At 41.3% G+C, this 19,610-nt stretch overlaps 2 protein-coding genes across 2 annotated transcripts; one reads left to right on the plus strand and one right to left on the minus strand.

The window, feature by feature from the left end:
• Positions 1-5,660: 5,660 nt before the first annotated feature.
• On the plus strand, positions 5,661-10,824 carry TUBB1 (tubulin beta 1 class VI). The gene is made up of 4 exons (XM_026055699.1): positions 5,661-5,831; positions 7,738-7,846; positions 8,423-8,533; positions 8,651-10,824. Exons 1-4 carry the CDS (start codon positions 5,775-5,777, stop codon positions 9,721-9,723), a joined length of 1,350 nt encoding a protein of 449 aa, XP_025911484.1. The 5' UTR covers positions 5,661-5,774; the 3' UTR covers positions 9,724-10,824.
• A 3,128-nt stretch (positions 10,825-13,952) lies between these two features.
• Positions 13,953-15,136, minus strand: ATP5F1E (ATP synthase F1 subunit epsilon). Its single transcript, XM_026084483.1, has 3 exons — positions 15,028-15,136; positions 14,773-14,899; positions 13,953-14,098 (listed from the first exon to the last, which is right to left on the minus strand). Exons 1-2 carry the CDS (start codon positions 15,057-15,059, stop codon positions 14,776-14,778), a joined length of 156 nt encoding a protein of 51 aa, XP_025940268.1. The 5' UTR covers positions 15,060-15,136; the 3' UTR covers positions 13,953-14,098; positions 14,773-14,775.
• Between the last annotated feature and the right edge of the window lie 4,474 nt (positions 15,137-19,610).

The following is a 19,610-nucleotide window of genomic DNA, read 5'->3' on the forward strand; positions in this document are numbered from 1 at the left end:
CAGCTCGGCGCCGGCATTTAAGGGCGGGGGCGGGGGCGGGGCGGCGCCGCGGGTTCGCGGCCGCCTCTCGCCTCCCGCCCCGCCTGGCCCCTGCGCGGCGGCTGCGGCCCCTCGCGCCGCCACACGCGGGCGCCAGCGGGGCCCTGCGGCTCCCTCCTCACCCCCGCCCCGGGCTCCCCCAGAGCAGGCAGAGCATCTTTCTCCCTTTCTTTTTTAGCAACGCCTGCCCGCTCGGAGCCGGACTCGGCAGCGCTGGGTACAAGTCGCTCAGTTATCGCGTCGAAACTAGTATCGTAGCGGGCTGATCTGGAGCAGACGATAACAAAAATAAAGCCTCGCGCTTTCACTAAACGAAGCCGTTGGGAGCAAACCGAGCCGCTGCCACGTCGCCGCGCTGCCCCAACCTCCGCGCTGCGTGACGGGCCCAGGGCTGGCGCGCGGGGGGACGTGGGCCTCTGCGCGGGCCTGGGGCGCCGCCGCGTCGCCGTCCCCCTCCGCGCGGGCGACCCTGCGCCTGGCCGGCGCTAAATACCCGCTTCTGGGGCGCCCATACCCGCGACCGCGCCACGGATGCGGGTTTCCTGCGGCCTGGCACGTCGTCTTCCCGAGGCTGCACCAGCAACTCCACCATTGCCCTGAGCAGAGACGTTGTTTATTTATTTATTTTATACTGCTCATAGGTTTCTCATTTCTGAAGTCCTCCTATGCTACAGTTWACAGAGAAATGCAGACTTATGCCTGTTTTTAGGCTATTCTTCAGGATTCCGGTCATTCAAAGAKTCTGTGTTCTCAGAACTTGCTACAAGTGTATTCAGTAGTAAAAATAGTTTAATTTTCCTGCAGAAGCTTTGAATACGTGTGTTGGAGGACTCCCAATCTCTTTTCCCTACGCTGCATACAGCTTTCGTGCTTAGTAAACATGTTTAGTAGACCACCGCTAGTGCTCGCCTCATCGCTTTTCTTCGTTAGCTTCAGCACTTTTTATAAAGAGCACGAGGTTTATCATCAGCTCCGCTTTACACATGGAGAAACTGAGGCAGTGGGAAGGAAAGTACCGAAACCAACAGCAGAGCCAGGCACTGAGGCTGACTAATGTGCAGGTGACCTTTTCTGGCAGTTGGTTAGATGATTCAAGCTCAACAGTGAATGTTGTGCTGGTAGGGCCCAAGAAGCTGCACTACCCAGCAAGTGAATTCGCGCYGCTGTAAGACACGAGTTTTTGACCGGTTGTAGTTCTGCAGCATGGGGGAAGTAACTGCTTGGTTGTACACTTTGATTATAACAAAAGCTGTTAGTTTAAAAAATACAGACTCATTATACTGTTAATAATCTACAGGGGGCTGTAAGTTATTACGAGGGCAGAAAGAGACTACCTTCTCGCCTTTGGACCACCTGCCAGAGGGAACCAGTTTTCAAATAATTTTTGTTATTAACTGAAAGGAAAATGTGAAGCAGATAGTCTTTAGTGCCTGCTGAATGCAACTTTCTTTTGGTAGCATTCCTGAGGATTGGTATGGCCTGTTTTAGCTGTGATTAGTGCCAGCTGGTCTGGCAGTCGTTCACAGACCTCTGAGAAATTATTTGGTGGCCTGTAGTCAGTTCAACTCAAACTGAATTTGTGTTTTTCTTCTCAGGAGTCTCAGGAAACAAGAGCAAGGTCTGAAGGAGCCTCAGGGAAGGGTTCTTGCCTCTCCTGCCCCRGGGAGTGGTGCCAAGGATGAGACTGTGAGTAACAGCACCAAAAGTGTTGGTGTGGCTTGTGGCTAAAAAGCAAAACGTATTCTCTGCTATTGTGCAAAGCTAGTTCCAAGAAAAGCATGGTTAAAAAAAAAGGAAGAAGAACCATCCCAGAATGCCAGCCCACATATGTGCATTGGTGGTGGTGGTTAAAAAAAAAGGGGGGGGGGGCTTGTCTGTGGTTTTGGCTTTCATCCATCCCCAGGGCTTGAGTATCTAGGGCACACTGATACTGCARTGGGCAGGCTGATAACAGAAACTGTGGGACAAGCTGGTAATAGCTCTGTCCTGTGCCAAAAGTGACTCGAAGGCAGCCCTTCCGCCACGCTCACCTCTCGTTCTCATGCGACATGCATGCTGCTAATCTGCACCAGCACATGTTCAGTGGCTGTGCCTGGGAAGCGCATTAATGCTGTTAAGARGCTTGAGGTTTCTAAGAGCTTAAGAATGACAGGCCTGCAAGCAAACAAAATCTACAAAGAAACAGGCTTTTCATATACCCAGTTTGGTATAAAAAAAGACTCAGCAGTTCACAGAAACATGCTTAAGGGAGGGGAGGGAAAGGAGGCACAAAACCACCTCCACTTTCAGAAAGCGCTCAGGTGCTTTCTGCCCCATGCAGTCATTTTTCAAGACTGTGTTAGGAAGTGTCTTATAGGAGGCATATGATTTCAGGGAGCTATTTTTAGCAAGAGAAAAACTAATGTTGCGTGATGATTGCATCTTTTTCTCACTTCCTTTTTTTTTTTTCTTTGCTTGTGAACTGCTCTCAGTGAATATATTTATTGCTGGAAATTGTTTTGCCAACTTTTTTGGCCACTGGATCAAGGTCTGCAGCTTCTTCACAMGTTTTGGCTATTGTAGATTAATACATTTTATATTTAAAATGTAGTATTTATTTACTCTCAGTAGCTGTTGGATACATTGTACAGCTCCCATTCAGAATGCAGCAATTGAGTGTACAATACAAAATTGCAGCTATTCCTTTTAGCATAGCTGCAGAAAACAAATAAAAATTGTACATAAATAAAATGAAATTTGCTTTCAAAGTCAAAGGAAAATCTCCAAATAGCCTTTCCAGAAATTTGTCTTAGAAAATACCTACAATGCAGCAATTAAACGTAATAACTGTTCTATTGTCTTGCTAGYGAAACTAAGCTGTTGAGAGAATCTTTATTTTTTGGAAAATGATAGAACTATTGTGTTTTAATGAAACAAAATGAATATACCTGAATTTTGAAGCTTGCTTTTAATTTTCACTGTTAAGGATGGTTAATAGCTTGTCTGAGGATGACAATATATTTGCTAGCTACTTTTTGAGATGCTGTTGTGGTGCTAAGCTTTGTCTTAGGAGCAGTTATCCGTCCTTTCATTAGCTGATGGAAGTCATTTGCGGTGCGGAAGTCTGGAATAAGCTGATTTTTCTTTTGGAACAATATGGAAGCTTATAGATTTCTTATCTCTAGCAACCCATAAAGTGGTAAAAGTAGTTACTTTCAAGGAGTTAAGTCTCTGTCTCACTGGYGTCTTTGTATTCAAACTAGTTTAAGGTGCTAGTTTCTTGTTCCTTCTCCTGTCCTTAAAAGAAACATTTTAAAAGCACTCACAAGCATCTGACGTATAATAAAGCTACTATAAACTTCCAGATGAGACACCGTTCTGGGTTTCTGTTGCTCAGCGATACTAGTCCTGTTTATCAACAGGCAACATGACTGTGTCATGTTTTGCTCAGGTTTACATGGTTTCCTTCAACACAGTGAAACATTTCACACAGCGGACACTATAGTTAACTTCAGTGGGGCTGCGATTTCACCTCTAGAATTTTCCTGGAAAATTCTGAAATACTGTATTTCAGATATAAGAAAATAAGAAATATGAAATAAGAAATACTGKGCCTCTGAGTGCCTCTTGGTAGCCTATTCTTGGAACATGATAGTTTAACTGTGTTGTATGATGGATATGACAGTAAACTTGACCATATGTTAAATACACTCTAGCAGTGTAATATAGTTTATAATGGATTAATTAATAATATTCAATAAAAGGCCACAGTTACTGCTTTCAGTTGTTACCTAATATGTTCCATGGTGTGAATGTCAGAGTTAAGAAGATATAACCTCTCAGACTGCAAAGAGAAGGGAGGAATGAATGAAAGCACAGTAGAAAGTAGATGTTTTTTGAACTGATGTGAGAATAAATGGAGGTAACATTGGGTCTTGAGGAAACATGGATAAGAGATTTTTTTTTTTTTTTTTTCCTCGTAGCTGTTTTAGTACCTTGATTGTATAGCTGTGCATGTAGTAGAATTTCTAAAAATACCTAAGCAGCCTGGGCAGATAGAAGATAAATACCTAACTGGCATTTTAGGTAGTGCAATTGCTTAGGCTCCATACAACCCTTAACCCCACCCATCTACCCCAGCTCTTTTCTATGTGTTTTGAGCACCTAAATTGTCACTGATGATAAAGTCCTTAAGGCATCTCTGTTTCAGCCACTGGCCTAGCGAATATACACTGGCTGCTCTGCTTAGAGTCTTAGTTCACATGTATGCCTCGGTGGGCTTCTCAGGCTGGGTCTGCTATGGGCCCTGGCCTCCTGCATGCGCTCAGAACTGTATTCATTTTTCAGTGCTTTTTTTTTTATTATTTTGCACTGAAGACAACTAGGATGAGACATTGAGGTCTGATCAGAAAATGTGTGGTTTCCTTTTAGCCACATTCCTAGCTGTAAAGACAATCATTTTGTAGGTGCATTTCTCCAGCCTCTTGCTTTGGTTGATTTGGTGAATAGGTTTCAGCCTAATATTTTCTGCAACTCACCTAAGTTAGCCAATTCTTTATCATAAATCACTTGTTCCTGTTTTGCAGCATTTGATATAACTTATTAGCTATGCTGGGGGGAGGGGGGAAGATGGCAGGAGAGGGAGAGAGCACGCACGTGTGTACGTGCAGGTTGGTTCAGCTCTTAGGTTGGGTGTATTCCCAGTAGTGCTTTTGGAAAATGCCCGGACAGATGAAAGCATTGGGCTTTCCCTTCCTTCCAGGATCCTCCCTATGAACTACTACCTAGCAAAAAAACCTTTATTATGAAAGATTAACCCATATCTTTCTTCTTTTTCAAAAAAGGGTGTCTATGGAGCCCTAGTTCACAAAACTTAAGTGCATATCTGAGCTAAATGTCTCTGGAAAAATATGCCTTTGGTGAGATACAATAGGACCTGGCTGGAAAGAAAAAAACATTCTTACCTTATAGCAAGCAAATAATAGCTAATAATGTCATGCCTACCCACCGCAACCTTTGGTGTATTAAACATAGAGTTACCTCTGTCACCCAAGTATGCTGGATAAGTATTCTGTAACCACACGTAGAGATGGGTTTTAAAATTCCCCTGCTCCCCCGGCCCCTTCCTGCAGTTAGACACTGAGGCTGATGCTTATTAGTGAACTGCAGCTCYGTCTGGCAGCGTGCTGAATGTTGTGATCACAGACGGTTAATGCTCAAAGTTGTTATTGGTTTGATTATGGCTGTTGACTTGTATTACTTTTCTGATGCGTAAAATTTAAATTATGTGGCAGAAACACATGTACTTAATAAATTAACATTACTCATTTTTGGTGGGAAATAGCTCTACGCAACAGCTCTGTGTGTGTGTATATATGTATGTATAAAACAATGAAACCAATACAATGTGCACAAGTATTCATGAATCACAGTGTTTGCTGCACAGAAAACTGGAATTAGTTGGGGAGGGGAGGTGACATTTTTCCCACCCTCCTTCTGCAATGTGCTCTTACGCTCTGTACGTAGGCAGTGAGGAGGCACTTTGCCTCCTTGTGAACTACTTTGATGGGCAACTTGTGAGGAGCTGGCTACTCCCCTTGTGGGTGAGTGACAGCCCCACCAGTATAAAAAGGCCCCTGGGGCCGGACTGTGCTGGGTGTAGCTGATACTGCAGCAGAAAGAGGGCTTGTTCTAGGAACTGCAACTAGAAAACCTGCCTTAGGCTGTAGCTACTGACAGGTCCAAGCTACACAAAAATGCGTGAAATTGTGCATCTTCAGATTGGCCAGTGTGGAAACCAAATTGGAGCTAAGGTGAGGCCTCTTTTCAATATTGGTCATTAGTAGTAAATGCTATCAATAGCAGCAGGTGAAATATCATTAACAGGCTGGAGCTTTGGGGCTGGAGGGATGAGTACTTTGCCGTCTTAATGAGAGGATGCATGGCATGTTAGCCGTGACTAGGGGTGTTTTGATGTGAAAGTGGTAAGATGGGCTTGCTCCTCATGCAAAAGTTGATGTTAAGACTGGCAAAAAATGAAACTTCTTTGCAGTGGCTGTATGACACTGTGATTATACGTGCTCCAGAGGATTCCTGCTCGGCCTCATATTCCAAGGGGCATTAGTCTGGGCTATAAAATATTGGGACAAATAAAGAAGTCAACAATTGCAGGACTGCAGCCAGTGTGTTAGTTCAGATATACATCACTAACTCCCCCACAYTGTAACTATTCAGATGGTTTTATTAGCCAACAGGATGACCTGTACTAACACTGAACAATTAATGTTTTTTAAGACCAGCACAAAGTGCAGTTAAGGATTCCTGCCTAATTGGCCTCCAGTGACAGATAGCCATGTCATTTAGAGTATATTTGTTCAGTTCGAACAAATGCATGCTGTTGCTTAGAGAGAAGTCAGTCATTGCTGACAGTGTGCGTGTGCTATGGAGAAGAAAACATTGCTTCTGCTGTATGATGGCCATAGGGTTTGTTGTTGTTGTTCATTAGTAGGACTTTGTCCCCCAAAAAAGTATTGGATTAATTTAAGAGAGAGAGAGAGAGAGAGAGAGAGAGAGAGAGAGTGTGTGTGTGTGTGTGTGTGTGTGTCTAGCGGATGGGGGTGGGGGGCTCTCTGAAGACACGATAGCTAAAGGGGGGGCATTGCTGACAATGTTGTATTTGTGGAGTTAAAATGAGCCTGGATGCTAAACCAAAAGACCTTTAGAATTAAAATAGCCTGGACATTATAGCGGGTGGGTGTGTCTGCATTAACGCTGCTGTGGTAGCTGCCTAGATAAGAGTCCCAGTACAAGACAACCATATGAATGTCAAGATAGGACATTTGGGTCTTCTTCCCTCCTCCCCCCCCCCCCCCCCCGGATACTCAAGTATAAGACAAGTTGAGTGTGTTGCCTCCAAGTTTCCCCTCTGCCAAGAAAGCCCTGTGTATATAATATATAAAATCTCTATATGTTTTATTATTTTGTTATAATATCTATATCTATTATATATATATGTATTTATAAATAAGAGGTCAAAAGCAAAATATCAGGYTTAGAGTCTCACAGATGTTCAGAATTACACTATTAACTCTTGATCACCAAAAATTAGATGGGTTTCTGGTGGAGGTTGATGGTGAGGAATGGACCTAAAAGAAGAGTATAAATGCAACCGCAATTAAAAGGACCAATATGTTTGTAGACAGTATTGTTCACATAAATTGGCTGAGCCGGATTTGCCACAGCACAGTCCCACTTGTGCATGATTGGCCTCAAAACAAATATCCTCCCTCTAAACAAACAAAMCCCCCCCACCAAAACACAAAAAAGCCTGCTTGTCCCATACTATTTAAGCCTGTACCAACTAGTACCTGTGTTATTTAAACTAATACCAATTTTGCTTAACTGTAAAGGSACTTATTAGCGCACAGGTGCTTGCCTGCTGGCATAAATGGCTGGCTAAGCTCTTCTCTGGAACATATGGGGGGGAGGGGGATTGCRCTGACTAGCACGATTGCATTTCATTCAGCTATTTTTACTCAAATTGTTCTTCCATCCTCTACAGTCTAGTGTGTAAGCAGCAAAGCACCCCCCTTCCCCCAACTTCAGGCACAGTACCCGCTTCGTGTGCAGTCACAGCCATGAGAGCAGCAGAAAGGATGCTGAACACAGTGCTGAAAAAATATTTCTTTTTGAGTGTCTTGAACATCTTTCCTTTTTCAGTTCTGGGAGGTGATAAGTGACGAACATGGGATTGACATCGCTGGAAACTACCGTGGGGATGCACCRCTGCAGCTCGAGCGAATTAACGTGTACTTCAATGAGGCTTACTGTAAGTGCTCAGCACTGTTAGGCTGTTGTTAGAGCGATTTACAGCACCAACATGAAGGTTAAATTAGGAACAAAAGTTTAAATAAATAAATAAATAAATAAAGCTCCAAAACCACTGTAGGTGGATAGGAGTTTTCAGAGTAGGTTATAGCCTGTCTCTTTGACTTCTAATAGCAGTTGTTCATATTAAATTTCAGGCTTCAGAAAAACACTTCTGCTATCTGATAGCCCAACCCTGTTCTTAAACAAAGCAAAACTTCTGAGATCTGTACCTGTTTTCCTTTGGTAATTCTGCAGGAGTGAGCCCAGTTGTCCTTGGCCTGTTTGAGTTCCCTGATGGTTTTGTTTGTTTTGCTTTGAAGTTTACTTGTGGCACAAGCTGAACTCGTCTGTTTTTTAAGCTCACTGAAAAGGATTGGACTTGGCTCCAACTTGTGCTTTGTCGGTCATTCTTTTTCTATACCTCCTTATAAAATACRGTGAAATACCTTGAAATACCTAGACTGAGGCGATGAGATGGGGATAATATTTTTGTCAGTAGACCCAGTAACTTGTACACATTTTTCTTTCRTTCTAGCTCATAAATATGTGCCCCGTTCTATCTTGGTGGACCTAGAACCTGGAACTATGGACAGTGTACGATCTAGCAAAATAGGCCCATTATTTCGACCTGACAATTTTATTCATGGTATGTATGCTGTTAGTAAATTAGCTAGGGCCAGCAGGCTCCAAGTGGCCTTTTAACACCATTCTTACAGCCTTTAAAAATCAGTCTTGGTAATATCATGGCTGGTTTTCTGTACAGGTAACTCAGGTGCTGGCAACAACTGGGCTAAGGGGCATTACACAGAAGGAGCTGAACTGATTGAAAATGTCATGGACGTGGTCAGGAATGAGTGCGAGAGCTGTGATTGTCTTCAGGGGTTTCAGCTTATCCATTCACTTGGTGGTGGTACAGGCTCAGGTATGGGCACGCTCCTCATCAACAAAATCAGAGAAGAATATCCTGACAGGATTATGAACACCTTCAGTGTTGTGCCTTCACCCAAAGTATCTGACACAGTTGTAGAACCATATAACGCCATCCTTTCCATCCACCAACTAATAGAGAACACAGACGAAACCTTTTGCATTGACAACGAAGCTCTATACGACATATGTTTTAGAACTTTAAAGCTTACCAATCCCACCTATGGTGACCTCAACCACTTGGTGTCCCTAACAATGAGTGGGGTCACAACCTCACTCCGTTTTCCTGGTCAACTGAATGCMGATCTGAGGAAGCTGGCTGTTAACATGGTGCCTTTTCCACGCTTGCATTTTTTTATGCCTGGCTTTGCTCCACTGACAGCTCGAGGTAGTCAACAGTACAGAGCCCTGTCAGTACCAGAGCTCACTCAACAAATGTTTGATGCACGCAACATGATGGCAGCCTGTGACCCTCGTCATGGACGTTACTTGACCGTGGCATGCATCTTCAGAGGCCGAATGTCTACCAGAGAAGTGGATGAGCAGTTACTGGCTGTCCAAACCAAGAATAGTTCTTACTTTGTGGAGTGGATCCCTAATAATGTCAAAGTGGCAGTGTGTGATATACCACCCCGAGGACTGAAGATGGCAGCTACCTTTATCGGCAATAACACAGCTATTCAGGAGCTCTTCATCAGGGTTTCTGAACAATTCTCAGCTATGTTTAGAAGAAAAGCATTTCTCCATTGGTATACTGGTGAAGGTATGGATGAGATGGAGTTCTCTGAAGCAGAAGGTAACACCAATGACCTTGTGTCCGAGTATCAACAGTACCAGGATGCCACAGCAGATGTTGAGGAATATGAAGAGGTAGAAGTGGAAGTTAGACCAGAAGAGGAAACGCCCTAGAAACAATAGTAATATAAAAACATTGTCCTAACAAGCCCATTGACACTCTAAAAAGAGCAATAGCCTTCATTTGCCCACCCAAAGGAACACCTTTAAGACTTTTTTTCTCTGTATCAGGCACAAATATATCCAATGTTACAATATAATGCTTTTGAAATCAACAGCGGCTATGCTTTGCTTTCCTAGACAACTGAATCTCTCCCAAAAAAAGAACCACTGTGAAGAAAAGTTGTTTCAAAACAGTCTTTCTTATTAATGTATTCACTTTTGGAATATATAGCCAGACACATGTAATATACAGCCTGTGTGTGCATATCAGGATCATAAGCAGCAGCAGAATAGGCTATAGACTCTTGTCATATTTATTTATTCTCAAGTAAACACAGTTCAGGTTTTTGTTTGTGAACCTGTTACTGTTTTTAGGAACACATGCATATCGATAAAGAACTACAAAGGCAGTATCAGTTTTATTATGCACTCCATAGACCTATCTAGATCTGCAGGTAAGTTCAGTTTCTTAAGCAGAGCTTTCTTCAGTAGAGACTGAATAGGCACCTTAATTCTTACTTTTTAAGGAAGTACTTAAATAGCACTATTAGATTGCTGGTTTATAATTGCAGAGCTTGTATTCATTGTCATGGTGTGGTTTGTTTTTATTTCAAACTATAGACTGAGTTACACTAACATGCAAAATTGTGAACACAGTATAGAAGTTTTGGTGTGGTGGTTTTTTTTTTCATATACTAACTGTTGTAACCTTTCCGCCTATCTTTCAGTACAGCAAAATGGATGAAATGGGTTGCATCTAGTTAGAGATGCAAGTTCAATGGTAATTACTGACTCAGAACTGTATCTTGATGTCAGGAAAAAGTTTCTTGCCAACTACAGAAATGTTCACAGCCATATATTTAGCACTGTTTTTATAACATTGTTTAAATATTCTATATCTTTTTTTTTAAATAAAATACTTCAAAAGTTGACACACTTGATAGGCAAAAAACATAGTTTGTTCTTGTACRGACTAACTTTAAATTACAATAAAAAAAATGAGCTTGGTTTCTTATACTCTTGAAAATAAAAAACACAAAATTGTTGACTGTTTTCATCTGTTTGAGAGTTAATATCATGTTTGGCAAGAGAGGTAAAATAACTTATTTCTAAGGTGTAGATCTAAAAGGCGAATTTAATATTAAATGGGCAACTCTACACCATACGCAGGGATATTTACAAGAATGGTAAGTGAAAATCATTTCTAAGGGAGCCAACTTCTATTGTGTTTTGGTATTCAAAGTGCCAAGTCTAGCTGACATTTTTTTAATTGCTTACATCAAAACRTTTGAATGTATTTTCTTCCACTTAATAGAAGTATGATAAGTAGACATTACCTTACTGATCAAGTGGATGTGGATAAAGATACAAAATATAGATTGAGCTAAATGTATTTATTTAATCACTCAGTTATTAAGTAACCCTCCCCAATATTCATGATAGGACTTCTAAAGAAAAGAACCCCTGTACACAAACCAAAACTGTCTTTTCTCCCAAACGCAGACAAACTGCGTGATATCACTCAAAGACCTTCTATAGATTTAAAGACAGAACTGGATTTTCAAAGTATTTAAGCACCTAACCTTCATTTGTTTCTTTGTATCTAAAACCAGCAGGGCACCTGTGCACACACTTAATGAAAAATATAACTTCTGCTGACTTAGAAGGAGCCTAATCCTTTCCTCAAACATTACCCTGTCTGAATTAGAGCTTCCATTTACAGCAAAATTATTACTGAAGAACCCATTTATGACAACTGAGTTTTAATAACCAAATATAATTCTAATACATTTTAATAGCACTCTTCTCAACCCGTTTATATGATGTACTCTTAAGAATCTGTGAATACTGCTCACCTGTGATATGTCAGTTTTACAGTAGATGGGCATGATATATAAAAATCACATAAAAATTACATATGCAAAAATATATAAAATCCTTTTTTTTGACATATCTTGAATTCTTTTGAAAACTGTATTAAAAACCAGAAGTGTATTAATTTTAAAGGATTGCCTAAAGCTTTTTTTTTTTTTCCTAAAGAAAATTTAGGTGCCACCTCTCCACGTGCCACCCCCCCCACCCTCCCACACGCGCACACACACACACACACACACACACTTAGTTTGTTTTCTGTGCACTTTAAAATCCTGGGTATTCTAGTTGCACTAGCTTAATCATGTGACCAAGCTATTCTTTGCAACTAAACTTGGACTTTACATTTGTCATGCATTCTGCCATTAAATGATTAGCTTTGAAGAGACTGCTGCGACAAGGAGATTAAAAAAAAAGTTCTAAAGCCTCAGTTACACTGAATATTTTAAGATGCTGATATTCCATGAAATATACATAAAAAAAATTAGTGGCAATCATCACAATATGTTATTTCTTTACTCCTGTAGTTATTTTAAATATATTAATGGTTTTGAATACTTGTTTTGAATAGATTACCTGATTTAAGACGCAGAACAACATTTACATTTAATAAAGTCAACAAAAGGGGAAGCCTTGTGACTTAGGCTTTCTCTTTTTTCCTCCACCCTCCTATTGTTCCATTTCTACTAAATAGGAATAATTTGACTGACAGCAATCATACCTTTTCAATTGTATGCATTTTTAAAGTAGCTGCAAAAAAAATACATCATCCTTTTTGTCTGTGCAGCTGTGATGAAGGCTACAGAAAGCACATAAGAAAGCATGCAACCTCTGCAGTATTAAAAGCCAGAGCTGGAACATCACATGTTATTAATGAATTTCTCCATTTGGGCAGCTAGAAGGCTAGCTGGGTGATGAAGTAATGTTGTAAGAATTATGCTAACAGGTGTAGGTTTTGATTTTTGTTGTGTCTCTCCCCGCTGCCCCCCCCCCCAAAAAAAAAGTGCATCCTCCCAGGAAAAAAAATACATTACTCTCTTGCATTTTCTAGAGTGAGATAAAATCTGAGTTGATGGTAGTTCAGCAGTACAGCTGCAACAAAACCTCTTTTTCTCTGCTTGTCTCCAACTTCTGTGTAAAACAAATCAACCTAGAAGACTGAGATCAGGATGCTTTAAGATGCAGCAAGTATTGGAAAGCACTATATGCACGTCAGCTACAGTTCACATTTGCATTCAAATGTTAGTTATGAATGTAAAAAGTTGAGCCAAAGACTGGGAAAGCACCTAAGCATGTAACACCAGAAATAGGGCACCTGACAGAGCCCGAAGTATGCTCAACTCAGGAGTAAGTCTGAAGAGAGAAAGTAATACTTCACGTTTTAGTTTGAGTCTTTGGTATTATCATCCATACTAAGAAGAGTGCAGGTGAACACAATTTTGAAGTGAATTATGTGTGCTATATTTATTCCTATGCAGCAGGGCAACATTATACTTGATGTGAAGCTACACTGCAGCAAGAACATGTAAACATTTCCCCCAAACCAATACAGCTGAAAGCACAACTTCCCCCCTGATCCAGAGAGGATGGAGTACCACCTTCCTCTCCTACTGTTCCCTAGTGAAGTGCACRTCCCTGCCCTCCCAGGACAATGACAAAGCATAAGCAAGAAGGACAACCAAGAATTCAGTGAGAGTACAGTCCAGGGACTTCTGTTCTGTTCTTCCTGCCCATCCTGTGAAGAAAGCCAAGTCCCCAAATACTGAATCACTACTGTGTACCAGACAGTTTGGGAAATTAGATCCCAGGCATCACACCCATGGAGAAATAGCTTGTTTCCAGTTCAGCCTTTAAGCCTAAGCTTCATCAAACTGATTTTCATTAAGTAGTTCTGAGCACAAATGGAAGATGAACTCTATGACCAYAGAGAAACTTAAAAACAGTCCACCACTTCCAGCAATAGGACAAAGCCGACAGAAGTATTTTTAATCACACTTTTGAAATTATGRGCCTATATTCTCCAYTGAACATAGATATTAATGTGGAAAACTTTTGCCGAAAGCATGCATTAATCATTGAACTAAAGTAGGCAAAATTTTAAACAASAGTTAAATCTCTCCCTCTTCAATGTACCTGAAATAGCAATGTGAACACCAAGATACTTCCCTTAAAAATAAACCTATGTTGTTACTGAGCAGTAGAGTTTGATAAAAAAMAAATTTCTGTTTTAACACAAGTAAAAGATAAACGTCTCTGCAAAAAGGAATATTTCATCCATTTAAAGAAGACCACCACTTGCCACACATGCGTTCGTTTGTTAAGTGACATTTATTAGCATGCTGATTTACATATACTGGCAAGTTTTACAGTTAATGTGATGACATTATATTGCAGAGTCTTGAGATTGCCTACAGCTTTGTAGTTTGTTGTTACAGTATTCACCACAGGCCAGTTCCTATGAGAGATTTAAAGCACAAATTACTTGATTCAAGAATGAGGAAACATGTACAAGGTTGGCTTCAAACAGGAGGTAATTTCACATCAAGAACAGAAGCTGTTCTACATTTTTAGTACTGCCATCTATTTGTTTTTAGCACATCAGTTGAAACCATTCCTGACCAGGCCTAAAACAGTTTTTTAAAAATGCAAAACAGAGGCCTAACATGTATTTTGCCAGCCATATCAACTGCAGGTCTTGATTCAGAGATTTGTTTTACTATTTTACAGACAGCACTGTCATTTACAAGCAGGCTGATCAAGCAAGCACCTCACAGAGAGACCTGCACTGTTTCAGCAATATTACTGTGTCTGTAAACACAGTGATGGTAATGTTAAGRCACACACATTACATTTACTAAGGCAGGTTGATGCCTCATCCGTATAACAGTCCTGGTCACAAATCTATCTTTTCCAGGTATGTTATTTCATGCTTGAGACAGAGTCTAGAGAAGATTTCAGTTGCAGGTGATGTATGCAATGCCACAAGTAAAATTACAAGTGGCATTTASCTTTCACAGATATTAGGTAACCTTTACACAGATGAGTCTGCCCGTTAGGGAAACATTAGGAAACCGACGCTCCTCAGGTAAAGAGCTGCAATAAGGCGCCCCCGCCCAGGCAGTTACTTACATTTCATTCCTTCTTGGGTTTCACTGTTTTCACAGTAGCCGTCGCCGCCCTCTCCGCCTCTGCTTTGTACTGAGGCTTCATCGCTGCTCTAACGACCTGGGCACAGATCTGGGAGTACCGGATGTAACTAAAGGCGGGAGGGAAGGGGGAAAAAAATGCCGGTGAGAATCAAACATGTCCCCAGAGCCTCCCGTCCCCTCCAGAGGCCCCTCTAGGAGCCCCCCGGCCCCCGGGCGGCCCGGCCGAGGCCGGTACCTGAGCCCGGCCTGCCGCCAGTACGCCACCATGGCTGCGGCTCCAGCGAGGCTCCTCCGCCGCCAAGGTCAGCGCCCACCGGAACGGGAAAGGCGGTGCTGCCCGCCGCCAGCCAATCAACAGGCACGAGCGCTCGCGCCGCCAACCACAGTGCGAGTTACCTCAGGGAAGCTGGCCAATAGCAACTAACCGACCCCCCCTCAGTCACGGGAGCAACCAATCAGAGCGCTAAATTAGGCACGCGAGTCCCGGCCGTTTGCTGAAGAGGCGCGCGCGGCCGCCTCAGARGAGCCGTGGCGAAGCCCTTCCCTTGGGCCGGCGAGGAAACCAGCGCTAGCCCGGGGCSGGGGAGCGGGAGCGGCCCGCCCGGCCGTGCGGGGACGTGGCGCTGCCCTTGGGCGGACACATGCGTCTGATCAACGCCGCACCAACGCAGCGTTTGTCTCCGCTTCCCCCGGCGCTAAATACTGTTTAGAGAGGCCTCAGTTCTAGCTTCCAGGTATGGCCAGCTGGGACCTGCCCCAGGGATCCAGAAAAGGGAGGTTTGGTGTTTYGGAGCCAGTAGTTTGTCAGAAAAATACTACATTTGAATAAACTACGGACTAAACATTTAAGCCTGACTCTCTTCTATGAGGCTGATGGCTAGTTATACACTAATTATATTAGTTAAATGTTAAGTCATTGCTAAATAGTTCAGTAATGCTGTTGTAATTAAGAATTTAAGCAAGTGCCTGAAAGCACCTGTTGTTTTTTTTTCCAGCTATATCAGTTGTCATTATGTCTCTCTGCCAAGTTTTTTAGCTTGTTCTATTTAACAGTGTAAAGATGAARACAAGAACCAAGTGGTGCTTAAAACTTCAAATCAGAGATAGTCTGTGTTATAAGCCATGTGTGGCCAAGCTGTCCCATTTTCTGAGTTTATCCCTTAGAATATGATGCCTTGGCATGGGACTCTCTTGGATGTAAGAAAGACCATTTGTTGCAAACACTTAAAATTATATAAATTATTTGCTCTAAACAGACATCAAAACCAACATAAACTAGCAGCTCTAATCATTTGTTTACACTTGCTGGAAAGTAGTAGACAATTTTCCATATGTAATAGCAATAATAAGCAAAGAGCTATGAGTTGACTTGAATCACATTTGATAGGCATCAACACAGTCCTAATCTAATGCTCAGTTAAATAATTGGGATTTAAGTACATTTTGGATTGGGCTTTTATTACATGCTTGTGTGTAAGTATGTATACCTATTCTCCCATCTATCCTTTCCATCCAAAACCAGAGCACACCACAAAATATGTAAGAATCCTCCAAGAGCCCTATGGATCTTGAGGAAACCCTGATGACTTGGGTCATTCCATAGAGACCTTGTGTTTTCCTGTCTATTCTGTTATCTGCTGAYGTGTATCACCCTAGAAACTACACAGTGATGGCTACATTTACAGTAAGTTTCTCAAGCAGAGAATCATCAGTTTTATTAGAGATTTCACTTAGTCCAGGACCACTGCATTTAACAATCAATACGCAATAAGAATGATAGCATAGATCCACCAGAACTAAAAGAGCAATCGTTCACTAAATACATCATAGTCTGTCTCCCAGATAATCATATGACAATAAGAAAAGATTGCCTATTAGTGTAATTAGCAGGAACACCAACTGGRAGGAAAGAGCAGGAAGAAGGAAGGAATTTCCTATCCTTACTTCACCTACTTTGTCKCTCTCTACTGAGATTACTGAAAAAAGATTCTAATTGGTGCCAGTTGTGATGACATCTTGAAAGTGGACATTTTAGGACACAAGATTAGACTAGTTCATTTCCTCCAATTGAATTTGGGCTTCATTTCTAAAATCAAAGTATTACAATCTTTCCTACTTCATTTTAAATAAATAAATAATATAATTAAGGCAGCAAGCAATTCCTATTTCATGCATTTATTTCCTTATTTAGATTTTGTGCAAACCATTTTTGTCCTCTTACTTCTGAGACATATACAGCCTATTGAAGCAAAGCTTTCCAGCTTGTAAAAATTTAAACCGTTAAAAGATATTTCTAATGACAGGCAGCCCTTTCAAGACAGAAAGGGTACCAGTGAGGTGATATTGAAACAAAACATATCTGTCTTCTGAAAACCCAACTATAACAATGATAAGAAAATAATTCAAGGAAGCACAAAAGATATAAGAAAGCCCRACTCTGTTACCTATGCAATATATTTGATGTAACACAATTAACTGTACTACTTATATATACATATACTGGTAAAGGACATTGTTTTATACAAATGCTGTTTTTAATGGTAACATCTGATGACTTGGTAGGTAAAATAATTACAAATAAGATTATTTTAAGCCTTATGGGCAGCCCAGGCCACAAATACAGTTTGCCAGAAAAGAATTATGCTAGCAATGATGAACACTTGTTTCAGCTACATGTCCCTCTATTTCCTCCCCACCACATCTTCCATCTCTGTACCTCCATATKAAGTATCCACTGCCTGCAATTCTGCACAACCTGCTCAAATTTAAATTGGTAGTGGAGATATGCAACCTGGATGCCATTATTTGCACATTTACCTCTATTTACTATTTATTGATCTTGAAAGATAAACATTCAGCATTAATTAAAAAGTTAAATCTTTGGAAGAGGTAGCAGGCTTAGACAGAATGAAAATTAGGTTAGTAACAGAAATTGTGTTCTACAACATTTCCAGAATATATATTGATATCTATGCAGCTATAAACAAGGCACCATTATAGATTTGTACAACTTGTTTTCATGCTCAGTTCTGTTTAGATGCTAGGACATATTTGTAAAGCCCTAAACTTCCCTCAAATAAGAGCTTTTGGAGACATTTGACACAGAAATTAGAGTACACAAAGGAGGAGGGTTTAGAAAGGTATAGAGAGGTTGCAGAGGGGAAAATGGTTATTCTAAGAGGGTTAGATGCAGAGATCAAGAGAAGCTGAAGAGGTGCAGTTAGAAACATCCAGAAATGTGAGGGTGGAGAGGTCGGGGGGGACTGAAGATGTGAGATTAGAAACGTCCAGTGAAACTGAGGAAGTGAGGGAAGAAGAATCCTGAAAGGAGAGATCAGAGACATCCAGAAAGGGTGTAGAGATGAGATTACAGACATCCTCAGATGAGGATGGCTCAGAGGAGTCCTGAAACATGAAATTGTTAAAATCAGTGAGATCTAGTGATTCTGAAGAGGTAGAGGAAGTGTATTCTGAGACATCTAGTGAGGGTGGAGGGATTGTACAGGAAAAGTCCAAGGAAGCTGAGGAGGTGTGACTGGAGACAACCAGGGAGGGTGAAGAAGTGGGACTGGAAAAATCTAGGGAGGGTACTGAGGTGAGACTTGAGAGATCTAAGGAGACTGAAGAACTGTCGCCATAGAGGTCCTGAGAGCCTGATGAGGTGAGACTTGATAGGTCCAGTGAAATGGAAGAGGTGAAACTGGAGCGCTCCAAGGAATCTGAAGAGGTGAGGCTGGAGAGCTCTAAGGAGATTGAAGAGGAGGTACTGGAGAAGTCCAAAGAGGCTGAAGAGGTGAGACTTGAAAGGTCCAGAGAAGATGAAGAAGGGAGACTGGAGAAGTCCACAGAGGATGAAGAGCTCAGACTGGATAGATCCAAAGAATCTGAAAAGGGGATTTTAAAGAGTTCCAAGGAGGCTGAAGTCTTGACACTGGAGGGGTCCAGGGAGGCCAAAAAAGTGAGACCAGGTAGGTCCAGGTGGATCAAAGGATGAAACTGAAAAGCCAAGTAAATCTGCAGCATGACTACTGTCTTATTAAATCTTAAGTATTTTTAACTACAAATTTCTAACAACATGCCAGAAAAACTTAAATAAATACATAACAAAGCCCAAAGAATATTACAACTGAAGAATATTACAACTAAGCACACAAGAGAGGGCTAGTATTTTAATCTTTATGTCTCTTAACCTCTGTTTTGGTACAGAAATTCTAGTAGTAAAAGCTCACAGAATTATTCTTTAGAATACYGCTCCTTCTGAGAGAACCAGTCACTACAAGCACAGAAGAATGTGTACAGTAGCAGATATTTTTCTGTCCTGGTATATCTCTCTGTTCAGCTAGATTTTAGCATCTACGATAGCCTGACAAAGAATACCCTTGTCAGATGCAGTCTCCCCGTCTTGAAGGTCTCAAATGAAACAACAGTTACATAATAGAATGGAAATTAAAATGTTTTTGTATTTCTTTTCCAGATATTACAGGATATTCAGACATTATACTGCATTTTACTGGTTATGTAGAGAGATTGAAACAAATACACAGTTGTAAAAGGCAACTGCAAGTCAAACTTGGCCTCTGGTTATAATGTTATGAGGGATTACTTCTTTCTGATTCACAACATCTGACTCAAAATGTGGATCTTTCTGATGACACCAACAGAAACAGCAAAGAAAACTGTATTTTTCTCAGCAGCATGTCCAGATTTTATTTTTGGAAGGCAGCAGTATGCTAAAATGGTTCCATGACTAAGAAACATACACTTCAACAACATCAGTTCTGCTTGCTCTTTAGATAAAGAGAGGTCTTTTTTTGATTA

The sequence above is a fragment of the Apteryx rowi genome, unplaced genomic scaffold, assembly GCF_003343035.1.
Source record: "Apteryx rowi isolate R43461 unplaced genomic scaffold, aptRow1 scaffold_0, whole genome shotgun sequence".
In the NCBI taxonomy this organism is placed as follows: domain Eukaryota; kingdom Metazoa; phylum Chordata; class Aves; order Apterygiformes; family Apterygidae; genus Apteryx; species Apteryx rowi.